The sequence below is a fragment of the Pagrus major genome, chromosome 3, assembly GCF_040436345.1.
Source record: "Pagrus major chromosome 3, Pma_NU_1.0".
Lineage (NCBI taxonomy): Eukaryota > Metazoa > Chordata > Actinopteri > Spariformes > Sparidae > Pagrus > Pagrus major.
Genome location: NC_133217.1, coordinates 12,188,348 through 12,211,426, shown reverse-complemented (window position 1 = coordinate 12,211,426; position 23,079 = coordinate 12,188,348). Strand labels below are relative to the sequence as shown.

At 41.9% G+C, this 23,079-nt stretch overlaps 1 protein-coding gene and 1 pseudogene across 1 annotated transcript; one reads left to right on the top strand and one right to left on the bottom strand.

Moving 5' to 3' along the window:
- The first annotated feature begins 401 nt into the window (after window positions 1-401).
- tril (TLR4 interactor with leucine-rich repeats) lies at window positions 402-3,441 on the top strand. Its single transcript, XM_073463507.1, has one exon. It carries the CDS (start codon window positions 402-404, stop codon window positions 2,904-2,906), a length of 2,505 nt encoding a protein of 834 aa, XP_073319608.1. The 3' UTR covers window positions 2,907-3,441.
- Window positions 3,442-5,214: 1,773 nt separating this feature from the next.
- Window positions 5,215-21,432, bottom strand: LOC140993896 (cyclic AMP-responsive element-binding protein 5-like; annotated as a pseudogene).
- Between the last annotated feature and the right edge of the window lie 1,647 nt (window positions 21,433-23,079).

The following is a 23,079-nucleotide window of genomic DNA, read 5'->3' as shown; positions in this document are numbered from 1 at the left end:
GGGACTCGTGCGTCAAGGCTTGTGCACATCTGTTTTTGGCAGGGTCGCAGAGTTGCGTGGGAGGGACTATTTCAGTGTGTGTGTGTGTGTGTGTGTGTGTGTGTGTGTGTGTGTGTGTGTGTGTGTGTGTGAGCAGTCTGTAATTCGCAGCAGATGACCACTTGGGGGGATGGAGGCTTTACTGGGAGGTGAGCGTTTCCTCAGACAGCACCAGAGCGCGCTGCACAGATTAAGTCGCTGTGTGGATGATGCTGCTGAGTGATGGAGCCGTGTGCCTGATGTGTGCGCCACTTTTCAGAGCAACAAGTGGATTATGGACGAGTCGATCTCCAGCATGAGAGAGGAGAAGGGCGACTGCGCCTGAGCCACGCAAAGCGAATGTGCCAGCCTGCGCTGTCGGAATGGATAGCGGCAATTTCCCGACGGGGATCTGCTTTTTCCTCCTGGCGCTCAATGGATTTATCTCCTCCTCCTCCTCCTCCTCCTCCTCCTCCTCATCCTCACAAGTGACAAGCTTTTGTCCCGACCGCTGTGACTGTCAGCACCCGCAGCACCTCATGTGCACCAACCGCGGGCTGCGCGCCGTGCCCAAACCCGCCGCGCGTGTCTCCGAGGAGGCGCTCATCTTCAGCCTCGGGGGGAACTTCATCGGAAACATCTCTGCCTTCGACTTCACACGGTACAGTAACCTGGTGAGGTTGAATTTACAGTACAATCAAATCCAAACCATTCAGCCTAAAGCGTTTGAGAAGCTCTCCAAGTTGGAGGAGCTGTACCTGGGGCATAATCTTTTATCAAATATACCCGCCGGGACGTTACAACCCCTGAAGAAGTTAACTATCCTCTATGGGAATAATAATGACATGAAGAAAATCACTCCAGAACTGTTCGCCAATTTGGATAATCTGGTGAAACTGCGTCTGGACGGCAACTCACTAGAAGTCCTGCAGGACTCCGTTTTTAAAAGCTTGACCAGCCTACATTATCTCCACCTGGAATACAACAAGCTGCACCACATCCACAGAAACGCTTTCTCCAAACTCACCAACCTGCGCTTTCTAAACCTGGCGCACAACAAGCAGGCGGCCGTGCGCAGCGCCCTCACCTTCTCCCAGCTCAGAGCTCTGACAACCCTGCTGCTGTCCGAAAACGAGATCCAGCACGTCGGGAACCACGTCTTCCAAAATCTGAAAAAGCTGTCCACGCTGTCCCTCAGCAACAACAGGATCTCTCGCCTGGACAGCGAGGCTCTGAGGGGGCTGTCGAGCCTCAGGGAGCTTCTGATTGACGGCAACGAGCTGGAGGAAATCCCCGCCGGTCTCCTCGACTCCCTGGAGCGCGTCGAGGAGCTGGACTTCAGTCGCAACCGGATTTCCCAAGTGGACCCTTCTGCTTTTTCGCAGCTTAAGCATTTAAAGGTGCTGAAGCTGAAGAACAACATGCTCACCAGCCTGTCAGGAGACATTTTTGGACTCAACAACGCGCTTTACGACCTGGATCTCCATGGCAACAACTGGACGTGCGACTGTCGTCTGGAGGAGCTGAAGAGATGGATGACTGCTGCGCACTCTCAGGGCAAGTTGTTGACTGTTTTTGTGCAATGTCATCACCCGGCAACTCTGAGAGGGAAATATCTGGACTATGTGAATACTTCCCAGCTGCAGCCCCTCGGGAACTTGACCCACTTGTGCAGGAGCCAAGCTGGGCCTGAGGAGAGCCGGGGAGGGGGTGTGTTGGTAAAGGTCAAGGGGGAGGAGGCAAGAGGTGAGGAGAGAGGTGAAGAAGGCCAGGTGGAAGAGACAGAGTTGTTACAGGGAGACAGGGACGGGGTGATAATGAGGAAAGAGGGTGAGAAAACGAAAAGAGAGGGACAGGAGGAGGTGAGAATCCAGGGAGACCAAGGGGGTGTGGAGGTGGCAGCACTGGAAAGGAAGAAACCGAAGAAAGAGTCTCTCAGCCCAAGGTCACGACCTGCTACAGAGGCAACTAGGAAACGTGCCAAAGGCAGACAAAGGTCAAATGTCACTTCCAGAGCTGATCCACCATCTACTTCTTCACCAAGTCATGCTGGAATCCAGGAGAGAAACACCACAGATCCAAACACCGGGCCCACCACCACCACCACCACCATCTCTCCAGTCCAGTCCGGAGCAAGATTTGATCTCCTGAGGTCAGATCAGGACGAGGCTCTACCTGTAATCACAGATCCTTGTGTGTTCAACCGCCATTTCATCACTAATGTTTCAGTGGATCATGTGACATCGAGTACTGTCACCGTCTGCTGGACCACCAGGGATCATCACAGCTACGCACCAGGACCTGGGCCAGGCCTCGATGAAGTCCACTACCGGATTCTGTTCGACCGGTTCGGCACCCAAGATCGTTTCCCCCGCTACGTGTACACTCGTGGCACAGCTCGCTCCATAACCCTCAGAGAACTCAGCTCAGACGTGACCTACATGGTTTGTGTGGAAGGAGTAGTCGGAGGATCCGTGTGTCAAGTCGCACCCCGTGACCACTGCGCAGGGCTGGTCACTCTCCCTGGGGGGTTCAACCGAGGAGGTGTGCTGACCTCCGACCTCCAGCTGGTGACGGTGGCAACGCTGGCTGGGAACGCCGTGCTGCTGCTCGTCATTGGCAGCGTCTGGCTGGGCCGGAGCCTGAAGAGGAGGTTGCAGAAGAGGAAGTCGGCGGTGCACGTGAGGCACATGTACTCCACCAGACGACCATTTCGTCCGACCATGACGACGGCTTCGGTGTCCGCTGACTTCACCAGCTACCAAAGCAGCCGTCCGGCGCGGCTTGCACCCCTGGAGGAGGGGAACCTCATCGAGTTCCCTTGTGACCGCTTTCTGGACAGCAACAGTGTTCGCAGAGACAGTGACATGCAGAGATTCTCTGACTAGAGCCTTAAAAACTTGGGACTGTACAACAGGTTGTCCTCTCTCTTAAAGGAAGGGAGGCAGTTTTGGAGAAAGATAGTTGATTGTTGCATCTCATCCCAAGTTTGTCAAATACAGACAGTACAGTGCGACTCAACAATCAACTATCTTTCTCCAGAACCGTCTTCCCCACCTTTGGAAACATGGGTTTGTGTGGCTGTGAACAAACCAAGCCAACAATCCCACCACTTTGCGTTTCCTCTTTTCACTTGACCACAAGAAAACTTTTAAACGTGACAAAAGAACAGCTGAGCTCATCAGTGCCTTCTCAGACACCAGAGGAAGTCCAATCCCTCTGACTTCCTCTTCCTGCTTTGCGCCTTTCCGCTTTCATTTCCTTGCACCTGCGCTTGTGTTTTCTTGATTTGTTGCGATTGTTCAGTGTGTACGCATGAATAATTGATCACTGATTTCAACTATGGTGCTAATATTGAGTTCATAGACATCATATTGTCTCATATTTGTACAGCGTGTAATGATGGCTGCTGGTTGGCAGGAAAAAAAAGACACTTGTTTTGTATCACATCTATCACGTTTTATACTTTTACATATGATTTTGTATTACATGAAGAAGTAAAATCCCCAACAATGTGATTGATTCGTCTTCTGGATGATCTATTTTGGTGGCTTTTATATATATTTTACATGAGCAACTGATTACGTAAAGCACAAGAGAATTATATTTCTAGAGATGGGGGTAATGATGACGAAATCCTCATACGCCTCAGCTAAGCAGGCGAGACAGGTCAGGATGGACAGCAATATTATCATGTGAGCGAGTGGTACTATACATGTTTTAGGATACTTTATATCAAAAGGGGTCACTGGTAATATTAGCTTTAACATAATATTTTTCTTGCACTTTAAAATGAGGAGTGATTAATGGTATGAAGTGTGTTAAAGGGAGATCTAAACAGTGCGTGAGGGTGAGGAAGACAATAAAAATACTTATGTTAGAGAAGTGTGCATGAGCACCCATGCTTTTGCATGCGTGTCAAGATGAGGTCTGGCAATGGTTAAGCAGTTCCTTTGTTTGAGTAGACAGGGTGGAGTGCCTCCAACACCAAGTCCAAATCATAGACACAAACACACACTGACACACACACTTTCATGCACGTGAACTATTTTCATGTCACCAGTCGAGATGTCAGAATAGAAAGCTTTTGACATAAAAAAACATTCTGCATTGAAGAATTTGTCAAAGTTGGGTAACTTTGGGTAACTTGCGTTTACTGATGGTAAATACAGATGAATTATATATTTAATTAGATTAAATTATATACTGTATGTAATACACAACAAAAAGGCTGTAAATGTTTTGTTGTGTATTATATTAAGGATTTTTGCAAATACTTTTCCTTTCATAGTAGCGAAATATAAACAAGCTATGATGTACTTTGCTGACCACTCCAGTCATTATGGTCAACAGCCACTCACCAAACCAGTCACTAGATGGCAGACTAGACCATACTGTATGTACAGAAACTGACTGATAACTATAATCCTATTGGTTACAGCCAGAGGCTTACAAACAACAATTAAGAAACACAAGGAAATACCAGAATAATCTTTTCTTTTATTAACCCACAGGGATTGAGACAAGAGGTGCAGTTTCTATATGTATATACTGTCTTAGGGCAGTTAGAAAAAAGTGCCTGAAAGGAAATACTGTACAATCACGTTTTTAAATGGCTTTCAGAGACAGACATGGGCTTGATTTGAACAACATTTTTTTGTCTTCCTAGTATTAATTATTTGTAGAAAAATACATAGTTTTGATGAGCTGCTTCTGCATCGAAGAGAAGGCATAAGGTGTGCACTCGCAGATGCCCGGTTAGAAATATAAAACTAATATATATATAGGCTTTGTCAAAATTAGTGCAAGATATAAGAGCAAAAATACCGAAACAATGTGTTATGACTGTTTATGTGCATAGTCAGTGGGCAGCAGGCAATGGTTAGACATTTTCTGAATAAACACAGGATCCAGTTGCCATGTAACCATCACAGTTTTTAACAAGGCTTTCAGATAAGCTCATTTTCTGCACCTATTATGGAAATGTATCAGTATGTGGTTCTGGTCTCCTCTTGAACCAGAAAAGAAGATCGAAAAATACCTCAGTGTTCACATGGATTTATAAAGTCACCTAATCCAGTTCAGTATTTCATCTACAATGCAAAGATCCACAGCTGAGTGAGACTTTAGTGATGTTACGGCAGAAAGTTAATTCAGTCTGGTAGTATTCAGCCATCCAGTCCCCTCTCCCTCCTCTATACGGTTAGCGTCCAGGCTGGGGGTCGTGCCCTGTGTCGCCTCCGGCTGTCGAGGAGGTTGAGATGCTGTTGTGTTGGATGGCCTGCAGATGAGACCCGGACCTACAGGGGTAGGACTTCCTCCAGGGCTCATCCCTGCAGCTGGACACAGAGACAGCTGTCAATCAAAGTCCCTGATCCCTGTGTGGATCGTCCGTTTTTTGTGAGTGCGGTTTGTGAGCGTGCAGATGAATGAAAAGCCCACTACAGCTCAGATTACAGGAAAATATCTCTTTTATTTTAACAAATACAGGTAAAAAGACAACAATAGAAAATAGCACACATGCCAATATTGCATCCATCTTTGTTCTCTGAAGCTCAACACTTGGTTTAAACATAATGGCTGCTTCCATTTAAGCCACAAGGTGCAGTTTCTCTCAATCATTTTAAGTCACATACAGGTTCAGTTATTGTTGAAGGTTAGCTTTAGCCTGCCGGAGTGCAAGATGGGCATGGTCTGCATTTTGTTGCAAGCTAGCTTCATGCAAGGCAAAACAGCCAGTGCCAGAATTTTTAATTGCACTCCAGTATTTCAAACACCATCAAGGTCCGGTTCATTAAATGAGTATGAAAAATGACAAAGAAAAATAGATTCCTTTAAGTGGAGAGTTAAGAGTGCAGTGCTTTCCCCTGATTGGCTCTCCATAGGAATAAAAGTGCATGTACCAACATGTGGAGACAGTGGGGTTAAAAGCAGAGTTTTTACTCTTTAAGTGCTGTTTAGAATGAAACAGTTTAAGGTCCCTGTGTGTGCTGAGAGGTGGTTTGTCGTAACGAGACAAAAATGTAACCATGGCGTATTCCCTTATGTGCACATACAAGGTATCTGAATATACCCTCAGTGGTGGATGGAGATGATTGGTGTCTGGCGTCTGGAAAAGCTGGTGAGATTTCTAGAGAGAGGGTGCAGGGTAGAGGGGTTTTACTCACTGGGGTACCCCTGTGCCTCTCTCTGCCGGGCGGTGACAGGACAGTCCTTGTGGGTGAGCAGAATCTGCTTCAGTTGACCCACCTCCGACCTCAACGACGTCACCTCGTTCTGGAAAGACACAGAAACACTTAGTATCCTCTTAAGAGGTGTGGAGTGTGTCTGTGAGTGTGTGTGCTTGTCAGAGCGCGTCCCACCTGTAGCTGCAGGTTCGTGTGCGTCAGCTCTTCGGCTTTCTTCTCCAGCGATGACACCCATATTTTCCTTTTCTGTCGGCAGCGTGTGGCTGCAGCCCGGTTACGTTCCAGAAACTTTTGCCTGCGCTCGTCGGGGTCATGCTCTGTCGTCCTTCTGCGTCGTCCTCCTCCTGGACCGCTGCAGCTACCACCTGCCTGAAGTGCATGCTGGGAGTGGGAGGGCTGCATCTGCTGTGCAACAGGGGATAACTGCAAACAAAAAACAAACATTTAAAAAGTAAAATATGAAAAATCAGATCACTTGTAGCTTTTGACATTACCGAGTTGTTCAGTAAGTATAAAGTATCGCACCTGTGGTGGCACTGACAGGGGCGGTGCAGGAGGCGAGCCCTGGTGCAAGTGCGGAGGCGGTGATTGGTGAGCCGGTACATTCACATTCCCTGACTGGTGAAGCTGGTGGCTGTGGGCGCTTCCCGGATGCTGCGGAGGTGGAGGTGGAGCATGGCATCGCTGTTGGTTGTAGGTGAGGGGTGGAGCTGGAAGCTGTGAATGATGGTGATGAGGAGGATGAGGATGGTGTTGCAGCGGAGGTGCCTGATGACGCTGCAACATCATCTCCATCATGTGACCCACTGCCGTCGCGGGGTTGTTGATGGCAACCATTCCTGGGTGGTTCTGTTGGAAATGGTGATGGCTCAGTGTCTGTTTGGACCGCTGAGTTGAGATGAAGAGATCAAAAATATATATTAAGTTATGACATAAAACATAACACATTAAATACTACGTTCAGTGCTGGACTCAGAGACAGTGAGTTTTACTTGTCATTTCTTTAAGAACGATGGAGCCTCTAGGAATGTTACAGACAACAGAACTCAACTCTCAGATATGACAAGGACCTTGTATAAGAGGACATAGGAAGCTGAGTGATTGCATCCATCTTTCAAATCATGCTGAGTGCATGCTGAGATATGCAGGCCTAAGAAAGTCCCCACTTACACTAAATAGGAGCATGTTTTTGCAAGTAATGTCTTTACTGTTATTCATGGGAGGTTCAAATTTAAATGCTACACATTACTGGATTTTTTCATTATTAAATTATTATTACTGTTTATTATTGTTATTTGTTGTTAGATTCTGATTATTTTCACAGTTTTCTGCTACTGCTACCTACTAAACACACGGTATGTACTTTCTTCATTGTTAAACAACCACAAAAAAAATAAATAATAATAATTATCTGACATGACTCAGGTAGAAATTATTAGGTAATGTTTTATAGTCGTATTCACGTTGTGCTTAGTCACGTTCACTCCCTACCTCACTATCTCTGATGCATCATCTGGAGTTTCCACAGAAACAGTGAGAGCAACCAAACAAAACACTCTGTTACCCTGAGTAAAATGACCATATGAATAGAACTCAAGAAAATATAACAAGGTCTAGTACATTTAAATGCTGAAATGTTATATATTATATCTTCATTCACAGAATTTCTGGCTAAACTGAGAAAAAAGCTAACTCATGTCTATTTTCTCAAGTCCTTTTAGAAGTTCTTTCTTTAAAGTTTGAACATGAGGAGCAATATGAACATTTTTTACTTCAAAACATATTAAAAAAAAAAAAAGATTATCACCAGAAAGTGAAGAAACACCAGTGCAGACACCTATGTTAATATGCTAACCAGCTAGCCCCAGTTGTCCAAGGCTTCTGTGCTCATGGTGTAAACACCAACACTCTCCTACTGTCCTGAGCTCCTAGTCAAGTCAGTACCTCTACCAAACAGCACCTTTCAGGCCAGATTTACTATTTTAAGTATAAGTTGTAAAATTCAGGACCGTAATATATAACTTATTTCAAGTTATTCCCCTATTTATTGGAGAAAACTGAGAGAACACAAAACCCTGTTTCCAGAAATGTCTTATAAAACATAATATATTATAATATATCATAATATATTTTTGTATTTTACATACACGTATTTCATTTAGATCCTCCCTCTCACTGTCACTATGTTCTTCACAGAGCTATTAAACCATGTTTGAGTTGATATATTAAAACTAAACACTGTATATGAGGAGCTCCACATTAACCATAAATGAGCGGGTTTGACCCCCGATACCAGCTGAATTAGTAAGAGCAAATAAGCTCTGAACCTACAGGCCACTCCAGGTCAAACAACTTAAATAGCCACTTCCCACAGTATCTTATACGTCTATGTAACCAAATGTGTCAAAATTAAACTGATAACTGCTCTCAGACACAATCCAACACTCTGCCCATCACCACCATTTGTCCTAATGATCCACAACCATAAAGACAACTGCAGATAAGAGGGATAACGTGTTCCAATAAATGCTGCTGTCTGCAGCCTGATACCTTCACACTTTATCATTCCTGTGTATCATCTGACTAAACAGACTGTACAAGCTAAATTAAACCTCATCTCACCTTTCTCCTACGCTCAGCAGAGGAGAGGGAGAGGTCATGTTTAGAGCATGACATCACCCCCACCTCCCTGCCTGGCAATATTGCTATCTGTTCCCTGTTACACAATATTTCTTTAAGAGAAGAAGCAGATTTTTTCTCTCCCCCCTTCAACCATTCAGCGCCGAAAAAAAGGGAGTACATTTAGCGGGTGCCAAGGATGAGGTCACCGAGCTGTCTGCGCCAGCTTTACCAGCCAGCCAGGCTGCCAGTCAAACACGCACAGCTCCACACACACTGAACAGGACGGGACACGAGTATTTCAGCTCTGTTTACTACATAGAAACACCCTGACACTGGGGCCTGTGATTACATCATGGATCGCCTCGGACTGGATGACACACCACGTTGATATTTCTGTCTGGAGGGATCAGTGAATGAAGACACGAAACTGTACATGAAACACTGAGCCACTGTCAAACGTTTACTTTTCCACTAGAGCTGAGTGTGGAGTTACGGTACAACGGAGGGATGTTAATACACTGACAGTGGAGTTGTCTTTCACACCTTGGAAATGCAAAACACAACAGCTGATGAGAGTAAATGACAATAGAATAAAATAAAATTGGTCTGGAGAAAAAGAAGTGTATGTGTGTGCGGGTGTGAGAGAGTTTCAGATTTGAACCTGCGAGGCTCTGAAACCCGAAACCACTTTTCATTCGTCACTCTATATACAAGCTCTGCACATGAAGTCATAACCTGTGAGTGTGTGTGTGTGTGTGTGTGTGTGTGTGTGTGTGTGTGTGTGTGTGTGTGTGTTTGCGTGTGGACGCAGGGCAATTTCACAGTTTTCACTTTGAAGTTGCTTTTGATAGCACACATATATTTAACAATTCATACGACATGCCCCTAGAAAGAGGAAATGTAAAATTTACAAGGGGAGAGATTGAGAGCATGTTGACACAAGGAAAATAAAACAACCAAGAAAGCCAGAAAGAACGTGTACATTGTGACTTCCTGTGGCAGTGTATGCGTGTGTGTGTGTGAGTTCATGTGTGCTGAAGTGTAAAGTTACACTCTGTTTCCTGTCCATCCTGATTAGAAGGGAATAAGCCAGAGGCAGAGTGTGGTTTGTGGATTTCATTTAAGAGAAGAGATAACAATAGTGTAATCATAAAACGTTAAAGGGAAAGTTCAACTTTTTTTTGGAAATGCACTTATTTGCTTTCTGGCGCAGAGTTGGATAAGAAGTCTCTCTCATGCTGGTATGTTACATGTAATGCAAACGTGAAGCTACAGCCAGCAGATGGTTAGCTTAGCTTAGCCTAAAGACAGTGGGAAACAGCTAGCCTGGCTCTAAAGTTAACAAAGTCTGCCTGCATGAGTGGTTGTCAGCTGCCACCAGAAAGTTACTGCTCCTATCCAAGAAATAATCTGGCACGTAATCCCTAGTGAAACTGCAAATCATCGTTTTCACACTTTGCTTTTGAACAAATTTAACAAATTAAGTATAACATGTAAATCTGTGAGCTTTAAAGGTGCTGGTAGGCGGGTTTTGTCACCTTTGGCTAGCTGTTCCCCCTTGTTTCCAGTCTTTATGCTAAGCTTCTACTGGTAGCTTCAAGTTTACAGTACAAATATGACCTACATCTCAGCCAAAAAGCAGGTAAGTTCATTTCCCAAAATGTTAAACTATTTCTTTAAAGGGACAGCTCACCCCAAAAATCAAAAATTCATATTTTTCCTCCTACCTGTAGTGCTCTTTATCCATCTAAAATGTTTTGGGGTGAGTTACCGAGTTTTAGAGATACCTGCCGTAAAATGTCTTCCCTCTCTGATTATAATGTGTATAATGGAGCTAGATGGCACGTGGCTTTTGGTGCTCACCATACTTCACCATATCACCGCACAGAAGGAAGCGTGCATCTACTCGTGGATGAAATGCTTGAACTCCTGCAGACTGTAAACATTAATAAACACTTGGCTGAGCTGTAACGTCAGCCAGCTCTTTTTTAGCTTTGTTAGCTAGCCTCTCATCCACGAGTAGATTAACGCTTCCTTCTGCGTGGTGATACAGAAAGAAAATAGTTCCTCCTTCAAACAGCTCACAACATGGTCTGTAGATTATCTCAAGTTACTGGGTCATGACTTCTGGAAAGAGCGTTGCTGTTGAGTAAAATACATTTTTGCCGCTTTGAGCACCACAAGTCGAGTACCATCTAGTTCCGTCATATTTGAGAGAAGACAGACATCTCAACAGCTGATATCTCCATAACTCTGCAACTTGCACCAAAACAATCTAGACGAATGAATAGCAGTACGGTTAAGAGGAAAAATATGCAATTTGTATTTTTAAACTTTCCCTTTAAGACTCAGCTCTAGTTTAAAAACAGTAGCATTGGTATCAGTTTTCACAAAGCTGCAGTGTATGTGTACACAGTCTTTGGCAAGGCGTATTGTTATTCCCAGAGGAGAACGGAATAATCCAAAGACAGAGGAAGAAACTATCAGTGGTTCGAACTGACTGCTCCGTACCTGAGGCGAGGAACAGGAAGGGTTGTGTACAGGACCTGGTATACCCATTACACACGACATCTGCTTCTCTATCTGAAGGAGGGGAGAAAATTGACACAAAAATAACCTTTCAACCATAACAAGAAAAAGCTTCACCTCCGGTATAAAGAGCTCCACACAAGGTCACATCCATTTGGAGTTTGACACTTTTCATTAATTCATTCACAAGAGTGAAGTGAATTCTTCTGTCAGCCATGAATATTTCTAACTCACAGATCTTGACCACTTTCGGCCACTATACCTGCATCTATAAATCATAGTCCACGTGTGTCTGTATGTGAGTGAGGAACCGGTCTCCCATACTTACGGGCATGTGCTGAGCAGATGCCCCTTGCATGGCGGGGTCTGGCAGGGTGCCAGGTAAGGAGGCCGGCAGCGGTTGTCTGTGTCTGTTCCTCATGTGGAGGAGGGAGGACAGCGGCCCGGGAACCGGCCTGTGGTCAGCCACAAAGAGAGAGAGAGGGGCGAGTCATGCCAGAGAGCTATCCACAGCTACAGTTTCACTAATCCGGGTTCAGAGAGAGGTGCAAGTTGCAACATTTATAGCTGGGTCTTAATGGCAGATCGAGGTGAGACTGAGATAGATGGACATGGTTAAAAAAGGTCAATGTGGAAACCAGGGATGGATAAACAGATGACTTAAGTCAAACAGGTGAAAGAAGAGGGATAACTGACTTGATCTGTCACTTTAAATTTGCCCAAAATTTGCAGAACACCCCCTGCATTTTCTGAGTTACCCTAAGAGGTTACGTGTCTTGGAGATTTCTGCCGCAGAATTCTTTGTTTCGGGTGCTCAAAGCATGAAAAACAATGTAAGCTTTGTGTATTTTCAGAAACTATGTCCTATGATAATCCACAAATCTCAATGTGAACAGTTCTGTCTAACAAAAATATTCCCTATGAAAACTATGGTTCTTTGGATAATCCAGAATAACAGGGACATTGTTTTTAGAAAGAGTCGTTTCCAACTCAATGTTCTTTTCACCTGTTGTTCTGAGGTGAAGGCCGTGTTGCCAGGTTTGGTGGTTTACCTCCCAAATGGACTTCTTTTTATTTGATTGGTTGAGTAAGAAGTACTTTTGTGTATCATTTTGGTGTGCTTGAATCTGGATTATTTTCTTTCCCATTCAAATTATTTTTCATTCAGATAAATCTGTTCTATCTGATTAATGTGACAAAATATATTATTTTTAACTATTGTACCTGTGGTGGTTTTGGTTTGTCTGAATTTATACTATGAGAACTGAATACCGGAGGCCTGTCTTAAGAAACCGAATGCTTCATTTTTCTTATCACCTTCCTATTACGCCATAAAATTTAAGGTTAAGGTGAGGTGAAGTGATTAATGTTGTCTAGATGTAGGTATTTTTGCGACTAGGGCAAATAAATTGCACCATCCACCAGCCAAATGCTGGCTGCAAGTGGCTGATATTTTATTCATTTATTTAACCTTTTTTTTTTTTTTTTTTCATGAATGTTCCCATTGAGATTCAAAATCTCCCGGTCAAGACAGCAGCATACAATTTTCACATAAAGGAACAAACAAAAGGCAAAACAAACAGCAAAGACAATTTAAAGATCACTGGATGAAAAAGTTCATTTTGCACCTTGTACGCAAACCAAGCTGTGTGTGTATATGTGTGTGCCTGTTATTAAAAAAATTGCATTACACACCACTGGAGAAAAAAAAGGAGAAGAAAGGTTTGAGGTTCTTTTTGGGCTGTTTGGTGTCAGTCAAATCTGGCAACACTGGGTGGAGGATGTGTGAAATGTGGGCACATAAAACCAAAGCTACAAACCACTAGAAGCAAGTGAGAAAAAATGCTGTTTTATAATGTGGGTCGACAAACACTTCAAATCTGGACAAAAGAACCAACTGAATTAAAAATAGATAAATAAAAATGTTATTGTATGTGACCAAAAAGGCATAAACAGAGGTGTGAGGTGAAGCAATGACAATGGAAACTATGATGAGGTGACAAAAGAAAAAATAAACATAAATTTTGAGGAAAAGGCGACAGACTGAGAGGCAGCAGAGAAGCTCAGGGATCACAGCGGGGGACGTGGAGACCCGGGGTGCCATGTGCTGACCTAACCGCTCTGGCTCTCGTCCAATCGGACAGCGTGGGCCTCCGTGACCATGCTGAGGTCATCGGCAATGATGTCATCACTGAATCTGGGGTATGCGGCCCAACAAAGTACAGACAACAAAGTACAGGCAAACCAAAACAGCATTTCCTAACGTAACCACAACAAGTTCTGCTGGGCCCACAGCCAGACACTCAGAGACCAGGTCGCTATGGAAATCGGTGATAAACATGAGGGGAAACAGTCAGACACTCGATCCATGTTGTTCATGTAGCAACACTTAGCTGGTTTCACTGACCAACATGCTGTCTGGATTCAGCTGGCGCTGATTTACTGTACCATAACTGACTGTCAGCTCTCTCTCCTCTGACCCGTCATGTCCTATCAGGTCCTGGACAGATGTTCGGAGCCTATTATGTCACTGAACTTATTTGTACCTTGAGTCATCTAAACAACATCAGAGATTTGATAGATGCTTTGTTTGGCTTCAATATGTGTTGCGATCATAAGTCAGTTATAGGTCTGTTGATGGATGGTAAGAAGGCTTTAATTTTTTAAGACTGGGAATGAGAGAATGGTTATACAAAATATATATGTGAGGTGTACTGGTGACCTGGGGTGTTAAGGAACTTTGTCCACTGGTTTGAGACCTTTTTCTGGATGTTTATCCCTACCTCGCCTTATTTCCTGTCTGTCTCTACTGTCTACTCTCCAATAAAGGCATAAAATAGTACACAAAATAATAAAGAAAAACAAACAAAAATTTGCAGATGAAATGCTTCAAACAGTTATAATACTGAAAAAAGTTCAACAATTTGGCGATAGAAGCTGAAAAGGCAGAGGAAAATAGAAGAAGTTGATGTGTTAATTTGTGCGTATATATATACCAGTACTGGAAATGCTGCCGATAAGGCCTAAAATACTAGAATCAGTATCGGTATAAACAACCCTAATGATAAGCATGAATAAATTGTTTATTTTTATACAAAATTGATTTCTTTCTGCACAAGTAGTCCAACATTCATAGTCGACTAGCAACTTCAAACTTCAAACACATACTTAACTCACTAGTATATCCATACAGGGTAAGTAGTATACAGTTGCTTAAAAAAATAATCATATCATATCTATCATTAACTATCATAATCCAGTCACAGACATGCTGCCATTGGTGATCTTGCTTAAAATTTCAGATATTTCCAGTTGGAAAATTTGCACATTTCGGACAAAAACTGTGAAATATATAAATGTTGCAAAAGTGTTCTACACTTCTACAAAGTGTTTATTCTTACAGTTTAAAAACCTGCTCGTATTATCGTTAACAGTGCTACTATTTTCATTGCCTAAAGTCATGTGGAATTTTGATTAGTGAATAATTGAATACATTTAAATTCGACATGACTAAAATAGAAAAAAAAATTGTCAACAAACAGAAAGCTGCAAGTACAACTGGTGTGAAATCTTTCATTACACCCACAGTTTATCTAAAGGACATAAACCCAAATCCGAAGCTGAAATGTCAGGAAGAGAAAGAGCAGCTGTTGGTCAGATGAAAGACAGGAACTCCTCTAATCTAACTGGCTGATAACCAGGGAGCCGTGGAAGCTGCACGGGCTGCTGAGAGACTCCAGTCTGGTTCTGGGTCCTAACAGACATAACAGAGGCAGTGTTTGGGTGGCAGGGAGGGTAGTGTCAGTGGGTTTGAGTGGGTGTTGTGCATCTCTTTTGCAACGACTTTGTTCTCTCAGCAAATTGAAGTTAGATTTTTCCTCCTGCTTTCTCTCAGTTCATTAGTGCAGTGATAAATTATGCAGGGGGAAATGCCAGTCTGTGCGAGACAGAATGAGTTATAATACCTCCGAAACCGGATGGGCGAGACAGGGTAGAGGAGAGGAAGACAGAGTGAGAGAAGACAACATTAAAAGGAAATTTGTGTGCGTGTGCGATGAAGAGAATAAGTATCACTGTATACATTCAGATGGCTTTTGGTGAGTTTATATGCAGCCATGACTGTACTCACCCTGAGTGTGTGAGCATGGAAGGAGCCTGTGTGATGACTGAACCAGACTGGGAGGAGGACAGAGCTTGCTGGGCAGCCAGGCTGCAGCTGGAGGCCATCATGGTGCCATGAGACTGGGGATGCTGCAGCGGATGGGTCTGAGGATGGTGCAGCGGTGGCTGGGGGTGTGGGTGCTGGAGCTGAAGCTGGGGTTTGAGCTGGTTCATACAGGATGGCCCATTATGAGAAAGCGTCTGAGGGGGAGAAGTGGGTGGACAATCAGCTGGGAGCACTTAACACTGCTGTCAGTCAGTGTGGGATGTAACTAAGTACATTTACTCAAGTATTACACTTAGGTCCAATTTTGAGATACTTAACTTTAGTCCTTTCTTTTCGAACCACTTTATACTTTCTAATCCACTACATCTCGTGGGGAAATATTATACTTTTTACTCCACTACACTACATTTATCTGATAGCTTTTTGTTATTAGTTGCATTAGAAATTAAGATTTTAAACGCAAAACATATGAAGAGTTTTTAAAATTGTGATGTTTTGTTATAAAATGTACTGGCTACTAGGGACGCAAATTTTCAGCAATTTCTTTAATTGATAGTCGGCTGCTGTAACAATCAATTATTGGTTAATCATTACAAATATATTAACTATGTTGGATATTTTAAATTAGAAAAAACGTTTCAACCTCTGACTTGATCTCTGTTTGATGATAACCAGAGTAGGCTACATTGGGAGTCAAAATAAACAGCACCTCCATACTGAGGCGACAAAATGGCTAAAATGTGATAGCATCAGTTTGTATAAAATGTATTTTTGTGTTTCATAAATTAAAAATTACTTTTGTTTTGATTAAATGCATTTTCACATACCAGCATTGTATTTTATTTTTGATAAATTTGATAACCAAGTATTTGTAACAACATACATTTATGTGTTTGTGCCCATCTCTGACTGTCAGTTAATTCATTTGTAATCAGTTAAATTCTTAACACAGATTAATTAATTAATCATTAACATTCTTACTAGCAACTATTTTAAGTCATTTTCACGTGAAAACATTTCATGGTTCCAGCTTCTCAAATCTAAAAATTCTTTTTAATTATTTTAAATAATTTTTAGGTTATGACTGTTTGTTTGACAAGATAAATGTTTAATTATTTTCAGACTTTTTACAAAGCAAACACTCGATTAATGGCATTAATCAACTTGATTTTTTATACATGCGATTAATACCTGCATAAAAATAATCTAATGATATAATATATAAACGTTTAATCATCACAGAGATCATTTTTCTGCTTTGAGTACCTTTGTTATGTGTATATTTTCCTGATTATATTCACATACTTTTACCTAAAGTGGCAACAGACAACTTTTCCAACCCTAGTGTTTCCAAGTGGTATTATTGTTGGCTGTGCTGTTGCCACAGTTAACAACAACAACACAGGACAAATCGTTTGAGTTTGTTCAGTAATTTAGTCTGTTATAGAAATAGATCACCTGTTAACCGTCCTTTCCCCAAAATTGTACAGTGATATCAGTGTTTATAAGGAACCAATGTAAACGCAGATAGTTTCATTATTCTACATCCATTACATTGTGCAATCAACATTAACTTGTTTTAGTACTTTTATTGAAGTAACGGATCTGAATACTTCTTCCATCACTGGTGTTCAGTGATCTGAGGTGATTTTCATGTGTGTGTGCATGCATGCATGCATTTGTTTAGGTGTGTGTGTGTCTGCGTGTGCATGTGATGTCTAGCTGTTTAATTTACAGGGGAGAATGTGATCGCCCGGTGTGTCTTTCCTTGCAGCAGGTCAGATATCTGTAGCCGTCTAATTGGGTCTGACTACATTAATCTCCATCACATTCAAGTGTCACTCAAAAAGCTGACGGATCTCAGAAGAAAAAACACACCTATCAGCAATACTGCATGTGTCGGGTTGTGTCTTGATTTATGCTTTTTATCCTTCTTTGGTGAAAAGATAAAGAAATTCTTCTTTATTTTCAATTCACCTGTTTGCTCTTTTCCTCTTCTTGTGCTTGAAGAAACTCCTCCTCTATCTCTTTGAACAGACCAACCTCTTCACAGTTCTGCAAAAATCGGGTTGGCGTCGGAGTCTGGTCTGGAAACATCACATACAAATACACACACACACAAGAAGGGAAGACATGTTTAAGGCACAGACAGGCTTATTTGCTTTCTAAGTCGCCCGAGTTGTAATGCTGAGTCTCCTCTTAGCCGTGCTCTCTGTCTCTCTCTGTGATAACATCAGTCTGTCTCTCTGAGCCGTCTAAACATGCAGGGGTCAAAGGTCAGCCGGGCTCTTTGTTTTGACATGAGATTTCCTGCAGGAGGCGTGACAGGCTGCAGAGACAGAGACGCAGAGAGAGAGACGCAGAGGGAGAGTCTGGAGAGGTTAGATGTCACGCTGATGTTTACGTCCAGACACACAGCTGTTGCTATGGTTACAGACTGTCACGTGAAACTGTTCTGATGGCGAGTCTGGATTAAGGTGGTGCTGTCAAAAAAATACTCAGCCACTATCATGCAGTTATCCAGCATCCTTCATTAGCATCATAGAGGCTTTTACGTTTATAACAATAAAGCTGTTACGTACAACTGGATTAGGACACTGAAGCAAAAACATGTCTCAAAGCTGGCTACAAGATCGCTTGTTTTGCCTTCAAATAGCTGCAAATCTGTTTTATTTAAAGTCTCAGAGGAGTTAAGAACCACAGCATTAATAATTTGTAGTTGCATGCGGTGCACTTAAGGGTAAGATTGAGGGTTTTGAAAGCCATTTTTTTGTCTTATTCTTATTTTTGTGATTGCAAAAATGATGCAAAGAAGCATTTATACCATCATGGGACACAAAGTCTCCCTCTAAATCCCGTGATAATTTGATTCTCTTTGGGTTAGCAGCTCTTTGAGCTGGTTGACCCATTTTCTATCCACTTGAAAGAAGTGGAAGAAGATGAGGAATTTACAAAACCGGGTGCAGTTTTTATGTTACTGTGTAATCAAGTGGAAGTGATTCATCTATTTACTGGCTATCGATCGACAAATTTGGAATTATTTTTCAAGTTTAATTTAAATTGTTCTTGTTATTTTTCAAGCAAAAATGCAAAAGATTCACTAGTTCCAGCTTGTCAAATGTGATTATTCGCTGCTTTTCTCTGTATTTCATGATTGTAACCTTTTTTATTTTATTTATTTATGACTCTTTCTGACAAAACAGTTATTCGATTGTTCAAGAAAGTAATCGAAACATGAATGGGTAGTGGAAATTCTGGCTGGTTGCGGCCCTACTGTACTATATTTACATACATTACATACTGTACATACTTACATACAATAAGCCACTGTTCAGTAATGAATTGCACTGACTATCCTTCTGATACTACGATAATCCAGCAAACTAATATACTGTTACATTCACATCCTGGTGCACTAAATGGTGTAGTAAAGTCCTCCTTACATCAATTCTCCCACTATATTGTCTCCTACACCTAACTGCACTCCTGTCCCAAAATCCAAATAAAGAGTAAAATATTTAAGTTGTGTATTTTTAAATCAATGTGGGCCTTCACTGATGACATTTACCAGTTTGTTTGCTCTAATCTGATGGAGTACACTCACTGTACATGTTGCAACATGAGCGGCTCTGTTTCACAGCACAGACTATCTGAGGGAAGGAAGCCTGTATCGAGCTTATCTGATTTCATACTGTATAACGTAGCGTCATCATTTTTTCATCAAGCGCTGATCCTGAAAGGAGGTCACCACACACACACACACACACACACACACACACACACTGCAACATATAGCATGTCTAAGTAGGGAAAGAAAGAGGAGGGATTTTATGGTGAGCTAAGGGGCAAAAACTGCTAATTAAGAGTAAAACATCCCCAGGGGAATGGAGAAACCACATACTGTACACAAACATCACATTACAATGCTCTGCTTAATGTTAAATCAGAGTGAGAATTGTCAGGTTTTTGTTTTTCTTTACATTTGCGCTCCCTCACCTGTGAAAGCCGTATCCGCCTTGATGGAAGAGAACTTGAGGGTCATCTCATGCTTGTGTCTGTGGATGATCAGATGCTCCTCTAACTGGAAGCGCTGCAGCACAACGACAGTGAGAAAGACATGAAGAGATGTGTGCAGCTGTACAACACGACACATGGGATGAGATGTTTAGTTAAATTAGCTGGTACCTCTTAAAGTTGCCTAATCAGAACCTTTTTTTGTTGAATATTATATCACTCCAGGTGAAAAAGGAATGAAAGGGACTGTTTGTAATGTATACAATGTATAGATATTTTAAAAACCTCTTTGGAGCTGCAAAAATCAATCAGTGAATCAATTAGTTGTTTACTATCAATTCAATCAGCAACTATTCTGATAATCGATTAATCGGTTTGAGTAATTTTTTAAGAAGAAAAGACAAAATTCTCTGATTCCAGCTTTTTAAATATAAAGATTTTCTATTTTCTTTACTCTTCTGACAGTAAACTGAATATCTTTGGGTTGTGGACTAAACAAGACAGTTGAGGACATCATCTTGGGCTTTGGGAAACACTTATCGACATTTCTGACTATTTTCTGACATTTTATGGATCAAACAACTAATCAATCGAGAGAGTAATTGAAAAATGAATTGACAATGAAAATAATCATTAGATTCAGCCCTAAACCTCTTTATCTTTTCATTTCATCCCTTGGATCTTTTTCATTTTATCCTTTGGATTTCTTTTTCAGATTCTTATTTCTACTTTTATTCCAATTATAATTCTTTATGACACATCAGTCTTGAGGGTATGCCACCTTGCATTTCATCAAAAAATAAAATGTTAAATTTTGTGAATCCTATAATTATCAGCCAGGAAATATATTGCATCCAGTCTCTTTTCTACCAGTATAAAAAGACCAAGGCTACATGTTGTTCAGTTATACTTTCCACAGTTAATAATCATGTCATAATGACTTTTCTGCTATGTTAAATTATTTTATTTCACTTACAATATACTTTTTTTATTCTGTCAGGATTTATAATCTAGTTTGATAATGATAATCATCTATTTGCCTGCAAAACAATGTATTGCTATTATATTGTTATCATGGTATGAGAATATATATCGCCTTAGATTCTGAATATCAGTTTTATAAGCATTGTCTTTTCCTGGTTTTAAAGGCTGCTTTACAGTAAAGCAATGTCTTTTTCTGAACTTAAGAGACTGTTCTACTTATTCTAATTCTTGCCCTTACTGATTATTTAAAGGTGCACTACGTAGTTTTGGGGAAGAAATTTTAATCAGAAAATAAAAATCTTCATTGATTGATTTTCAAGACTTAGTAAAGTGAATAAACAAACTGTCCTGAAAGGACAACACAATTTCATACTGTTTTACTTTGTTTATATTTGGCGGACCCTGCCACCCTTCTAGCTTCAAACAGTGTTCTAGGGGCCTTATTTTCCTCTGAGGACAGCTTGATTATTCAGTTATAGACACACTGTATATTTATCAGATGAATACTTCTGAGTTAGTATAATTATCTTATTAATGTTGTAAATATTATCTTTGTGGGTTTGAATTACTTTTCCAAAACCACAGAGTGCACCTTTAAAAGAAATCTCATTGTGTTGAAGACCAGTAGTCACCCCTGTAACATTGTTGCAATGTTGATATCAAGGTATTTGGTCAAAAATATTGTGATATTTGGTTTTGTTGCTCACTCGTAGCACTTATGAAGAGCTTGTGAGGAGATTTCAAAGTATCAAGTTATATTATGTATTGCAATATAGCCTAAAATATTGCAATATTATTTTAAGGCCACATCACCCAGCCCTGAGATATAACACACACATATTGTATCCAACTGACCTGAGAGCAGCCCGGGGCGCCGCACACATAAGGCCTGTCCTGTTTGTCATTCATGTCATACACAAGCCTGCAACACAGAAGAAGCAAGAACAACACATTAACCTGCAGCCTCATCATGCTGTATGTAGGGAAGTCTTTCTTTGGTCACAGTTACTGTGCAATGATATCATTCAGCAGGAAGCCAGCAGTTCTCTGTTCTGTATTTTTATTTTCACAGAGACAATGCCCTCAGATACAGTTATCATCCTATTATTATGTCTTTATTGTGGAAGCGGTGTGTAATGAGGTAGATGCCAAAGCTGATGGATGTTTCACCCTGAGACACAACGTTATCTCGAGGAAAATGATCCCTTTGGTGCCAGCGGGAGCGCAGCAGTCATGGCTTCTGACAGCACCGCTATACAACTGCAGGCAGTCGTTTTATTAGGACAAGTGCTATAATACAAGTTGTTTGTGCGTTTCTCTAACTGGTTACTACACATTACTGAAAACATGCCAGCACCAGAAGGGCATCGAGATCTTACAGAGTCAGGATCATCACTCTTTTAGTCGTTGTTATGTAGCGAAGTGTAGTGTGATTGTTTCAGGCTACAATTAGGCTTTCATCTGGGCATCAGTTAATAATACGAGGGTGATGAGAGGATGCATGCTTTCCATGCATAACATAAAGTCATCATGAGGTAAAAATATCAACACAAACACAGAACAGAGCACACATGCGGCGCTAACCCAGGCTTGACCCACTCAGATCCTCACTGGAGATATTAAGCCAGTGATGGGGAGTAATTAGGACTAATTTGAAGTGAGAGCAAAGGAAGAAGCCTTCAACTCCCTGACCTCGGGCATTCCTCTGAGCTGAGTGTCACCAAAACAAGATTCACACACTTGTAGAGAGGACGCAGAGGTCAACAGTGTGACCCTTCCTTGACTTTTCATCCACCGACAACTGCCCAGAGGAGGAAGTGATCGAGAATTGATAAAGGAGGATGAGAACACTTATTCACAGGTACACACACACACACAAACACACACACACACGCTTTGAAACTTTGCGTGAGAGGAAAGCGCTGAGAAGACGCTAAAGTGGGTCCTGATGTTATGGGAAAGAGTGAGAGCGAGGGGAGAGAGAGGGAGAGGGCAAAAGTACACGCTTCCATAAGAAATGGAAAGTGTGTGCGGGGTGGAGGTGGGGGGGGTGGAGAGTGACATCAAGGTGATGGAGAGGGGAATGGAAAGGGCAAGTGGCAGTGTGAGAGAGAGAGAGAGAGAGAGAGAGAGAGAGACAGAGAGAGAAGGAGGGAGGAGGACACAATGGAAGAGAGGAGGAATGAGAGTGGGAGGCGGCAGAGGGAGGGAGGGCTGCACTGTATAGGCCTACTCCTCCTGACAGGTTTGAACCTGCCTCGGCCCCCATTTTCCAACCCCTGGCAAGTAGAGGTGACTTCATAGGTGTGTGTGAGAGTGTGTGTGTGTGTGTTTGTGTGCTAGGAAAAGGGAATGAGCAAGCGAACAAGTGTCCACAACACTACAATTAAAGACAGATAGAGGGATGTAGTTCACAAAAATCAGCTGAACAAAGGTATAAAAGTTTGATAGTTTTATATTTTTTTATGTAAGTGCAATGTACAGTGTGTAGCATTTGCAGTATGATTGACAGTGGCGGTATGAAGTGATATTTCAGAGATAAATGAGATAATTTAA

What these genes read in the sequence shown, in the direction of transcription:
- tril (XM_073463507.1), top strand. Translation starts at nt 402, where the DNA reads ATGGATAGCGGCAATTTCCCGACGGGGATCTGCTTTTTCCTCCTGGCG.